Raw genomic sequence first — 12,948 nt, 5'->3', positions numbered from 1 at the left:
AACAATGCTAAGCAACTAAAAGAGCTTCTTATTGAATAGTAAAATTTATTTTCAAAGGGGAAGTAGGGGGTGTGACACATGTGGTAGTTAGCAGTCTACTACTGACTCTATCACCACTATAGCCAGAGAAGTCCGCTGATGTGTCAGACATGTTAGAAAGTGAAAGTTTGCCACAGCATACGATTGCCGTAGCTTTCTTCCCAAGCATTTCAAGAAAGAAGTTATAAGGCCAACTCCCATAATGATGCCTGTTACACAATAAGGACAAGCCAGGGGCCTAGGAATTCAATTTTCCACAGGGTCCCGTCAATGTAGCCATATACTGACCCACTCTCTCATGGAAATAGCCGGAGAAATATAAATATCAAGACTATGAGCACATCACAGGCCTCACTGGAAAAGCCCCACACAGAAAAATGTGTGGGTGTGAATTTTTCCATTCTGGAAGGGTAAAGGCCTGAGCTGATGATGCTGGGATGAGACACTGAAGTCTTTAGAGAAGTGAAACAAGTGTAATAAAGTTGACACACAGATTACCAAATAGCCTTTCCCTTATAACTAATGTTAAATATGTGGTTTTGATTTGAAAGGTACAGAGAGACATTCTGCATTTTTTTAGAAAAAAAAAAAAAAAAAGGAAAAGATCATCATCATTGGTCTCTAATCTTTTCTAAAAGAAAAAATTATTGGTCTCTGATCTGGCTTTTTCTTCACTTTTTTCCCCTTGAGGAACTGTAACTCTTATTTTTAAATTTTAGGAAGATGTTTTATATTCTTCTGAATATTGCCTAATGCATAGATAAAAAGTACTGAAACATTTCTGTTCTTTTTATATACAATTAAGTGTTCCTTAGAATGTGTAACCTGGACTTCCCTGGCAGTCCAGTGGTTAAGACTCTGTGCTTCCACCGCAGGGGGCACGAGTTCAATCCCTGGTCGGGGAATTAAGATCCCGCATGCCTCGCAATGTGGCCAAAAGAAAAAAAAAAAAGTAAATTATGCTCAAAGAATGTGTAACCTTTCCTGCCTACCCACCCTCATCTTAATCCTAAATTTACATATCTACATTTTAACCATGCTGTCAAAATTCAGTTTAAAGTCATGTTTCTTCTTCAAAATTCTTTATATTCACTTTTTAAAAAAATTAATTAATTAATTTGTTTATTTTTGGCTGTGTTGGGTCTTCGTTTCTGTGCGAGGGCTTTCTCTAGTTGCGGCGAGTAGGGGCCACTCTTCATCGTGGTGTGCGGGCCGATCACTGTCACAGCCTCTTTGGTTGCGGAGCAAGGTTCCAGATGAGCAGGCTCAGTAGTTGTGGCTCACGGGCCCAGTTGCTCCGCAGCATGTGGGATCTTCCCAGACCAGGGCTCGAACCCGTGTCCCCTGCATTGGCAGGCAGATTCTCAACCACTGCGCCACCAGGGAAGCCCCTATATTCACTTTTCTTGAGGCAGCAATCACCTATTACCTGGGATTACACCTGTCTGTGTATGACTGCTCTATTACATGTCAGGTTGTTTGAGAAAGAACACAAATGGTAAGAATGTGGGCTTTGAAGTAAGAATATTCTGGTTTCAAATCTTGTTCTGCCCTAAACTGGCAGTAAGGGCTAAATAACCTAGAACAAATTATTTAACTTCTCTGATCTTCAGTTGTCTAATCTACAAAATGGTACCATCACTTCACAGGTAAGGCTTAAACTAGACTGTGTGCCTGTGCATTATTTTTTCTTTCTATATACCTGACAGCATAATAGGTGCTAGATAAATATCTGTTTAAAGAATAGACAAGAAATGAATAAGGTAGTAAGAACGGAGAAGTTACAAGAAATGTCTTTGAAGAAGGATTTCCTCAATTTTCCCCAGTTTAAATTAGCAGTATATATCTGTACCATCATTCAGGCAGTTAGTGCATTACACTGAGGACAAATGAACACAATCCTAAGTATCCTATCCGATATAATGACTACAAAAATATTGATCTGGTGTTATTTAATAACTATTTTTGTTACACTCATAGTGTCACAGATGCTTTAGAAGCTAAATCTAAATCTATTAAAGAGTAAAAACATAAAAAACTAGAAACTTGTGGATTGGTTTATATATGGCACACATGAAGTCTATTATAAAACTGGCATCAATACCCTTGGATGCAAACCCTTTTCTGAGTATTTGTTTGTCACAAGTTTTTTGCAGTACTTTATTTTTTCATAAAGGTGCTCCAAGAATTGTAATGGATACCCCTCTTGGTAACTTCTATTGATTGAGTTCTGGCTTCTGTATTTTAAGAGTCATGTTGGAATAACTGAGCCCAAATACCCCTGCTCTGAGGACTGCTCTCACTCCACAAGACACACACACACACACACACACACACACGCACACCCATACACGTTCCATGGCTCACCATGGCCTCCTGGACTGCTTATTACCCTGCCTTCTGCACCCCCAGCCACAATAATTAGGCCAGTATTGGTACACCACGAGCTAGCCACATCACCTTTCTCCTAAAGAATGTACGAATGGTATCCAGAAATTCCAGTTAGTGAGCTTCCTATAAATAAACTTGGGGATCCCTATTGTTATGCTCATTTTCTGCCTTATAGTTAAAGAAATATAAGCAATCTGTTCAACAGAGAGAGAGAAAGAAATGAAATGGACATAAGAGGGAGAAAGATATAAGAGCTCAGGTGGCCCCTGAGAGACTGAGAAGAAGAAAAAGCATCCTTGATTCTGGCAACATTCCAACTCTCATTATATCCCCTTGATGCCCATCAAAAATAATAAAGGAGCAAAAATAAATCTGTAAAACAAATGACTAAAAAAAACTCCCATTAGCATTAGTAGTGCCCTTGTATGCAAACTCTTTTCTGAGTATGTTTGTTAAACACCGTACCACTCAAAAAAAAAAAAAAAAAAAAAAAGACAACAGACATTAAGAGATTTAAACAGATACAAGAAACATGTTAAAATTAAAACAGCATAAAACAGTGCCTCAAGCTCAGTATTTTATGTATTCTAATTTTAATACCTCTCTAGCTGATTGTATAAGAAGTAATCTAGCATGTTGTATGCATTAGCTCAGTCATCGTGGAGATAAAAAGGTAAAGCCATCCTGAAACAGGAAACCAATATTCTTCCTGTTTAATCAACAAATCTAAAAATTTATTCTTTTCAACTATTTATTCTTGCTCTTGTCCACCACAACATGGTGTTCCACATGTTCCACACAGTTTTATGACAAAGAGAAATTTTTCATGAGCCTCTTTTGTATCCCCACCCCCTTAAAGAAAGAGGGAGGAAAAACTGTTTCACACAGAAGGCGTTAGTTGTATGAATTAGAACTGCCACCTTAGTGTGGGCTAATGTAACCAAGAGGGATTTCACCTACATCCATTCAGTCAGTTTATGGGGGTTTAAAGAAATTCCAAAGAGTCATCAGAAGAGGAAAAATAAAGGTAATGCTTTTTGCCACACAGGTAGAATCTTTGAAAGTATGTGTAATATGTAAAACATTTTGACACCCCCATCATATTTTTCCAGAATTAACAGTATAAATTGCTTCTCTTGTTCAAGAGCTTCCTATCAGCCTCTCTAATCACTACTCACAGTAACCTCAACTCCTGCCACAATGTACAAGATGCAACTCTTGTCTTGCATTGCACTAACTCTTGCACTTGTGGCAAACGGTGCACCTACTTCAAGCTCTACGGAGAACACAAAGGAACAAGTGAAGTCACTGCTGCTGGATTTACAGTTGCTTTTGAAGGAAATTAATGTAAGTTTATTCCCTTTCTTACTCAAATTATTACATTTAATTTTTCTAAGTGGAGTTTGTTTTTTTTAATAACAATCTGTTATGCTTTCTCAGAATTACGAGAACCTCAAGCTCTTCAGGATCAAGATGCTCACGTTTAAATTTTACATGCCCAAGAAGGTAAGTACAACTTTCTACATTCATTTACATTTTAACAGAATTGAAAGTAATGTGAAAATTTACACACTAACTGGATTAGTAGGACTTCATCTGAGGAGAAGAATTAGTAACCTCAGCATCTTTTTTAAAAAAACCAAGTTTGATAATGGGCTTCTGAAAAATGGCTTTGCCAATATTTTTTTTTTATACGTACTTATGTGTGTTTTGGGGTAGAGGGAATGGGAAGAAAAGAATAATATTCTACTTTATTGCTTGGACAGTTTTAAAAAAGATTGTGTTGACCTACTGTTTTATTTAAAAATATAAAACGCTAGAGATACTTGATCATATCACTTTACCATTAAATTAGCAAAACTGGTATCAGAGGGCCCACATTAAAAAAAATCCTTTACTGTTTTAGGAAAGATTCCTAAGGATCTATCTTTGAGAGGCAGCATAGCAGTAATCCGTAGCACAGATTCTAGGGCAGATTATTTAAACTGAAATCTCAGCTCTGCCATGTCCAAGCTTTTGTAACCTTGGGCAAGTTACCCTCTTTGTGATTCAGTTTCTTACTTACTTATGTAAATGATAATTATACATACTTCATATAGTTTTGTGAGGATTAAGGAGTAAATGTGAAGTACTCAGAACAGTATCTGGCATATGGTAAACACCATATAAGCATTAGTTATTAGAAGTAATAATAAAGACAAAATTCTTCCTGGAGAGTATAAAGTAAAATTTTGGACTTTCACATCTTTCATGTCAATAGACCTAGAGACTTCTGATGCTATATGACTTACGTTCCAAGACTAAAAGCTTCATTTGGTCGTTTGGGGATTCAGACAGTTAGCTAAGCATCATCTAAGCTCCTAGAGCTACGCCAGGCATGTAAAGTCTCCTAGTAGTCATACCAGTCAACAGATAATGGGCAAAATCTGAGGCTAAAAAGAGCTTGTCCCTGGGTGAACAGCCCAGAAAAAAAATGGGATTTAAGGGTCATGAATGCAATCCCACTGACCCACTTCTTATAAATTCGAGGAAATTATACATCAAACTACCCCTTTAAAAGATAAAAAGGAGATAACTTAGAGATGTTCCTCCAACTTAATCAGAGTCACGTAACTCTTGCCTCCAGCAGCGTAAAGACACTAGACTGTTTTCTGAAGGAAAGAGCTCCAAGTTGTTCATGCCAAAAACTTAAGCCCTGAACTTGTAGAACTTATAGTAGCAAGTTTAAAGGGCGTTAGATGAAAATGTCATAAGATGTATGCGGTGTATTCCTACCTATCCCTTTAAAAAGTGTTAGAAAGATAACACCAGATGATGTGCATAATTTAGAGGGTGGTGGAATTCTTTGAAATCTAGCAGTTTCTAAATGACAAGGCAAAATCTATTTGAAACTAAAAGTAATGTGATAAACGCCATTCATTTGTTCATTTTACAACCATTCATGTTTGCAAAAGAATTTAGAGAGCTATAAAAACATTTAATTCAAAGGTTGTTATGTTAATGTTATAAAGAAAAAGAACTGAAATTTAACCCTGGCTCCACCTAGTCATATGGCCTTGGGGAAGACACTGAAATTCTGAGATTTAGTTTCCTTATTTGTAATATGGAGATAACACACTGCATTACCTATCTCAAAAGGCGGCTGTGAGACTTGGGCTTCTTTAGGACAAAACACTCTGAAATTATAATGTACCATAGAAGTATGAAATATTATCATTATATATAGAAGTGTGTTATGTGTGTGTGTGTTTTTGTGTGTGTATATGTCTAAATTAGGAGGCCCATCCAAAAATCCTTCAAATATTATAAGCTTTTATTTGATTTGGACAAATCATTTTTAAAAATGTATCTTAATGTACTTATTATAGAAAAGTAAAAAACTAAGATGCAGTTATATGTGCCTTGCTATATTGACCCATTACTAAATAGCTACAACTAACTAATCCATAAAATGTTGGAACTGTGACAGATGGCATCCAAGAGCTCCCTCTGTCCCTAACATTCTATGATTCTCAACTCTTAGATTATTAAATATTAGAATCATAGATTCTGATCCTATACTTCCACATTATGACTACTCTGGTTCTAATAATTTCTCTGCAGACTGGAAAAGAATTCAACCTATATTGGTGATTTACATTTGGGTGCAGAAATGTTGACTTTTTTGCAAAGCCAAATTAAGCTGAAATTAATGACTCATTATTTGTTAACTAACAGTTAATGCTAACTATGGGCAGCTGAACTCTCATGTTTCCAGTCTTATAATGTTGGTCCATCTTTATAGTAATGATGAAAACAGAGAGAATGGTAAAAACTATATACTGCCTCTGTTAATAAAATAAATTTTGATATTAACTTCTGATTCTGACCTTTAGTCAGGGCAAATTGACCTGATAATTACTTTTATTATTATTCAAGGCTACAGAATTGAAACATCTTCAGTGTCTAGCAGAAGAACTCAAGCCTCTGGAGGATGTGCTAAATGTTGCTCAAAGCAAAACCCAGAACTCGATAGATATCAAGGATTTAATGGACAATATCAACAGAATAGTTTTGACACTAAAGGTAAGCTATTACCTTATTTGCTCTCCTGGAAATAAAATAAATGGAAGGGCGTTTTAACGTGGTAAAACATTTTTGGTATTTGTGAAGTACTCATGCATTTTAAGTCCACTGTGAACATAACTCATTTTTATATTAGGTGGAGCTGGGAAGTGTAAGCTAGAGGGCTTCCACCTACCATCCATTCAGGGACAAGCCCCCACTGCTGCACTCTGTCACCCCTCACATGAACACAAAATTGGGAGTGGAAGAAGACACTGAATTGAATTTCACAGAAAGCAGACAGGTTTCATTATATATTTTTTAATTCCTTCAGGTCATTTTCCAGAATAGCTAATTCTGATTACCTGAAAGACTTTTTAAATGAGATTTTCCTATCATCTGGTGGAAGAACCAAGAGATTTGTCTAAAAAAAAAAAATGGCAACCAGTAAAATGGCCAATGGACCAGATAATTAACTTTTTATTTAGAAGTAATACTCACTTTCAGGACCTCAAGTATTTTTAAATGCATAGGAAGCATGAAACATACAAGGAACTTGGGTGATGTGAGAAATTCATGGCTCTCTTTTCTCATCCATCTGCCAAAGTACAAAAATTCATGAATTAATAGATATCCTAAATAAACAGCATAATTTTAATTACAGTAGAACCAACTTTCTAAAAGTATGTAACTCTAGTTGTTTCCAAATAAGAGTCACTTTATTAGTAGACAGTCTCTTTCTATTTAATTTAAAAAATACATTGAGATCAATGTCATCTACCCATTGATAGACTCAGTTTACCATCCATGCCAAGAATTTTGCTCTAAAATTCTTGACCAACATCAGAAAAACTCATTCTAAATTCTAGATGCAAAATTAATATAAAATTACATGAAAATCAGAAAAAGCAAGATACTTTAAAAAATCTAAACCCCCAAAAGGTTACAGTATTTAAATAATTATATGTAAGAGGGTATATAACACTGCAATAGCTTGTTTAAAGGGAATACTTTATCTCACTTGATTTATGTTTTCAGGATAGGAATTCAAATCTGAAAAAGCCCCCTCTTTTAATCCACCATATATCAAAATATTTTCTTCTTAGCTTGTCAGCCAGAGGCAGAGTTGAAACAGTTCCTATCAGCAGAGGAGGTTAATTTCTAAAAAGTCAGTCCACAAAATTTCTAATGTTTAGACTTCTAAAAATTGGGAAATTTATCTGCACTGATACTGAGGTGGGGTGGGATTCGTTATGAATATTTTTGAAAATGTTCTTCATACAAATTTTCCCCCAAAGCTTATCCTAACTTACTCTGGGCTGGTTCCATCTTGCTTTGGGGAAACTATGAGGAGATTCACTCAAGCAGACTAATAGGAGATTTAAGGTTTAGAAATGAAGAAAGTATAATGTGCTTATCATTGTATACATGTAACCTATATTCAGATATAGATATAATTCGAGAGGAAAAGAGGCTTAACAACTTTAATTCTGCATGCAGCACTTAATGAAGTATTTGTCTAAAACTGTTTAAAAATGTTATTGTGCAAAATTCAGGAAAAAAAAATCTTGTGTTCATTAAGAGTGACAACTAACAAATGAGGAAAATTTTAGCTTTTATGTCACTATCACTGGGTATCATAGCATATAATTTTGGCACATCATTTTGATCATTTCAAGAAAATGTGAATGGTTAATACGTTTAACATACTTGAAAATAAAGGCCATAAGTCTATAAGACTTCAACTGAAAATAATTATATATAAGATACACTACCCTGAACTAAAACAAAATTAAAATGTTTTCTTTTACAGGGATCTGAAACAAGATTCACATGTGAATATGACGATGAGACAGTAAACGCTGTAGAATTTCTGAAAAAATGGATTACCTTTTGTCAAAGCATCTACTCAACAATGACTTGATAATTAAGTGCCTCCCATTTTAAATGTATCAGGCTTTCTATTTATTTAAATATTTATATTTATTTTTTGATGTATGCTTTTCTACCTTTTGTAACTATTAGCCTTCAGATGATAAATATGGATCTTTTAAGATTCTTTTTGTAAGCCCTACGGGCTTAAATTATTTATCTTATTTATTTTTATGTTGAATTGTTAAAGATAATGTCTATATAGGTCAGTTAATAAAATTATTTAATAAAAACAAGCCCAGATATTTGTTATTCCGGGAATAGCACAGAGTGAGCACTAAAATATTTCTGAATTACTCATGTAAACTCACAAGATGGTTAAGATGCTTACAAAAGTCACTCTTCCCCTGAAGAGGTATGTGGAATACAGAAATGGGTTTCTCAAAAGCTCTTGCTTTCTCCTTTCATGAGTTGATTAGACTCTTAATTCTAATCTGAGACTACCCCATCAAATTATACTATTTTCCTTCTCCAGGTCATGCCTTAAATTTAAATAAGATACCAAAACAAAAACATTCTTGAAACCCTTTGCATAATTGGTGTGTCTTTCTATCCATTCTCCAACATCTTATACCTTGCTCTCTGCCCTCAGGAGGCTCACCTGTTTGACCTATATCAAAGCTCTCCCCTGCCCTTTGGTTTTCCATTGGGTCCTGCCACTGGGGAACCCTGGTAGGTTGTCTGAGGGACAGAAGAGATTCCCCTGACTTTCCCTATGGAGTAGCCACTGGATGGTTGTGCCTCTCGACCAAAGAACCCAGGTTTTCTCAAGGTGGCTCTCTTGAGACTTTTTCCTTCTGAGTTCTGCTAACCTTTCCCTCCACTCCTCCCTTCCAGCCTAAAGATGGTAGCACTTATACTATTACCAGCTCCAGGGTACTATACTATCCCTCGCAGTTTCCCTGTATGCTGACCACAACTTTGTAAATTGTCTCTTTATTAGGTTCTCCTTGAATTATTCTGAGTATGCCATCTGTTTTCTGACTCAGACACAGTAGTTGTACCAGAAATAGCCCTAAGAAATAGATCCTCAAAATAGAATTCTGGGACCAGGTTGTTCATATATTCAAGGAATACAACAAAATAAGGACATGAGAAATCTATGGGATGTAGCATCCTGATTTTTCAAATTATCATCAGTGGTAGCACAGGATGAAATGCAGATAGAGAGCAAGATGTGAGATGAAATGACTGTGACATTTAATTGCTACAGCAGTAATAGTTATAAAAATTGTGATTATCACCTGTATTCTTCTGACGGTCTCAGACAGAGAATGAAGGGAAAAAATTAAAGTTATGAACACACAATTAAAGACATTCATGGGCAACCAGAAGTCCTCATTGGCAGTTGTGAAGGAGTTCATCTCTTGTAATCATAGGGCGTATATGGCAGAGAACAAAGCAAAGAGTCTGATGTAAGGTCTGCAAAGAGCTAGTGCCACTTAAAAGCTTAAGCCCTCCAGGTCTCCTACAGTAAGGATGGGGAAGGAGTGGGACTCTGAGATATGGGATGTGGATGTTCTGCCAGACACAGAGACTGAGAACCTTAAACATCTGTCTTTCCTGTTGACAGAGGCAACTCCTTTTCTTTAATAGAATCCGTTCTGAGGAAAAACAACTCCTTTACTTAAAAACCTTCCAATGACTCACCAATTGAGGACAATTTTCCTCAGAACACACCTCTACCATCTTTCCTTGCCTCCATGTCTAAAATGGGAGTTAAGATCTCAACATTCTGGGGCAATGAGATACAAAGTGTTTAGACCAATGGGGATGAAAAATAAGTCATGTTTGGGCTACTTTAATTGTGATGAATGCAACTCCCTGGGACTCCGAATTTAATGATAACTTGCAAATGGCATTAACAGCTGGTTGAGTAAATGCTAGGACTCGACAGTGGCCTCTTTTAATGATGTTGAAATGCCAGAGCTTCTTGGTAGAAGATGGAGTCCAAAGGACCAGGGAACTGGAAATGCTGAAATGGATCCATTAGGTACAGTCTTCTCATCTTGCCCAGGAAGACTTTACGAAGTACACTGCTGAGAGGGACACTAGCATCCACCAGAGTTCTGTTGTGTTTTCATTAGGCCAGAAATGACAGACTGTGCTGCAATGGAACTGGTTTCCCTGATCTCATTGGGGAATAACGTAATCCTGGAATGATAAAGGCCAGGTGACAGCACTTAGCCCTCAAAGACAAAATGGAAGCAATCACCACAATAAACCACAGGGCAGAGTGCTAATCAAAGTGTTTTATCCAAAAAAGATCTTAAATGGTGGCTACCTGATTGCAAGATCCCTAAAAATTAGAAGATTCTAATTCTGTTGGGCAGAAATGAATTTTGAATCACCGTAATTGGAATTCATGACCTGTTCCAAGTTCCTGGATTTAAGCCACTTCATATACCTGGTATTCCTGCCTCAGAAGGGGGATGGATGCAGGATCCCTTGAAGGAAGGATCCTGTAATATGGCCACAGATATATACTGCAAAAATTTCCCCAAGCCATTTTGGAAGAGATATTTACCAGGGAGACAACTGGCTGAAGAATGGGAACTATCAAGATATTCTGGGGGCTATTAGATAATGGCCCTGAAGGACCCTATAATTCTGAAACTCCACTGTGAGCCACCAGTCAGAATGGGGACTTAGCCTGCTGGAAGATTAGTCCAAGTCCCTCTCAGGAGGGCCCAAAGGGATCATAGATCCTCCTGTAGCACACCCCCATAGTGGCCAAGGAGCTGCACTGTTCAGGACTCCCTTCAAGAGAACATATTCTCCAGGGAGCAGAGTTGACTGACAGTCTCTAGCTATTGCCATTTGCATTTACATAACATGGGCAACAGAATACATTAACGGTCTTGTCCCAGGGATATATCAATTTTACTGCTCTCTATCCTAATTAGTCTGGACAGTACTTGATCATCTTACTATTTCAAAGAATATCATGCGGGTCCATTACATTGACTCTTTTATGCTAACTGGATTTGTTGACAAGTAACAAGTAGGAGTAGTGCCTGAGTAAGGCAAATGTGGGTTAGAAGAAGGGTGACAAGTTCAGGGATGTGTCACAAATATGAAGTTTCTAAGGGTCCAGTAGTTTCATGCATGTTAGGAGGTTCCTCTACAGTGGAGGGCAAGATGCTGTGCCTTGAAAGGCCAATTACAAAGAGGTACAAAGCTTGGTGAGCCTCTGGGATTTGAAAGAACGCTACATATGCTACTCTGACCCATTTTTGAAGGGTAACTCATAAGGCTGTCAGTTTTCAGTGAGGCCCACAGCAAGAAAGGGCTACACAGCAGGCCCAGGCCTCAATACAAATTCTTCAGCCACATGAGATTTATGACCCAGCCGACCCAGTGTTATTCAAAGTGTTTGTAATAGAGATGTTAAAAGCCTGTAGAAAGTCTCCAAAAGATAATGACCACACAGTCCTAGAGCTTTCAGAAAAGACCACACCCTACACTGCAGATAAGTCTCCATTTAAAAGCAGCTCCTGGCTTGTTAGAAAACCCTGGTAGAGACAAATGTCTGACCATAGGACACCAAAAGATTATGCAACCTGAACTGCCCATCATGAACTAGTTATTAACTGATGTACTGAAACATAATATTGGGCAACAGAGCACATTTCACTACAAAATACAAGTGAATGGGTATAAACAGGTCCAAGAGGGACAAGTCAACTTTATCAGCAGGCAGTTTAGATTCTCATGGTATGTGCCTTAACCCGGCTCCCTCAGCCTACTCCTTCGGCTTCTTGCGGAGTTCCCTACTACAAGAGAGAAAATTGAGGGCCTGGTTCACAAATGGATCTGCACCAGATGTGGGTATCAGCCAGAATGGATGATCCCAGAGTAATAACCCTATTCAGATTTGTACATTTGGTTACCCATTTCATACTGAAGGAGAAATAGACAGAGGTTTAGATCTAGAATAGACTGATTTATGGGAAGTGACACATGAGATCGCCAGATGATTGGGGGTATGAGAAAGAAAATGGAAAATTGGTGAGAGGGAGGTCTGAAGAAGATGTATGTGAATGGGCAGAGAATCTGAAGATATTAATGTCCCACTGTAAAGAAGGCCCTCATTATTCAGGTGGACAAGATGACCCTTCCTGAGGATGCCAGCCAGCCTCTTTCTCTGGCCAATCCAGTGCTTATTCAATAGGCTCATGAACAAAATGGCCACGGTAGCAAGTATGGAGATATGCATGAGCCCAACAAAACGGTCTTTCACTCACAAATACTGATCTGGCTACTGCCACTGCTGAGTGCCCAACCTCCCCAAAGCATAAGCCAATGCTGAGCTTTCAATATGGCACCATTTCCCTGAGGAACCAGCTGGGATTGATTATACTGGACCTCTTCCACTGGGGCATGAACAATGTTTTGTCCTCAAAAGGATAGATCCATGTTCTAAACACAGATTTTCCTTCTCTGCCTCAAGTGTTCTGCAGCACCACTGTTACTAGATTTACAGAATGCCTTATCCATCACAACACTGCCTCCAACCAAAGAATATAGTTTATGGCAAAA

General features: G+C 37.6%; 1 protein-coding gene across 1 annotated transcript; it reads left to right on the top strand.

The window, feature by feature from the left end:
• The first annotated feature begins 1,265 nt into the window (after window positions 1-1,265).
• On the top strand, window positions 1,266-11,374 carry IL2 (interleukin 2). Its single transcript, XM_082389913.1, has 4 exons — window positions 1,266-3,777; window positions 3,871-3,936; window positions 6,349-6,495; window positions 8,288-11,374. Exons 1-4 carry the CDS (start codon window positions 3,631-3,633, stop codon window positions 8,396-8,398), a joined length of 471 nt encoding a protein of 156 aa, XP_082246039.1. The 5' UTR covers window positions 1,266-3,630; the 3' UTR covers window positions 8,399-11,374.
• The last annotated feature ends 1,574 nt before the right edge of the window (window positions 11,375-12,948 follow it).

This window comes from Balaenoptera borealis (assembly GCF_965194805.1).
Source record: "Balaenoptera borealis genome assembly, chromosome: 4".
Lineage (NCBI taxonomy): Eukaryota > Metazoa > Chordata > Mammalia > Artiodactyla > Balaenopteridae > Balaenoptera > Balaenoptera borealis.
The sequence above is the reverse complement of the archived record's forward strand: the minus strand, read 5'-3'. Positions and strand labels throughout refer to the sequence as shown.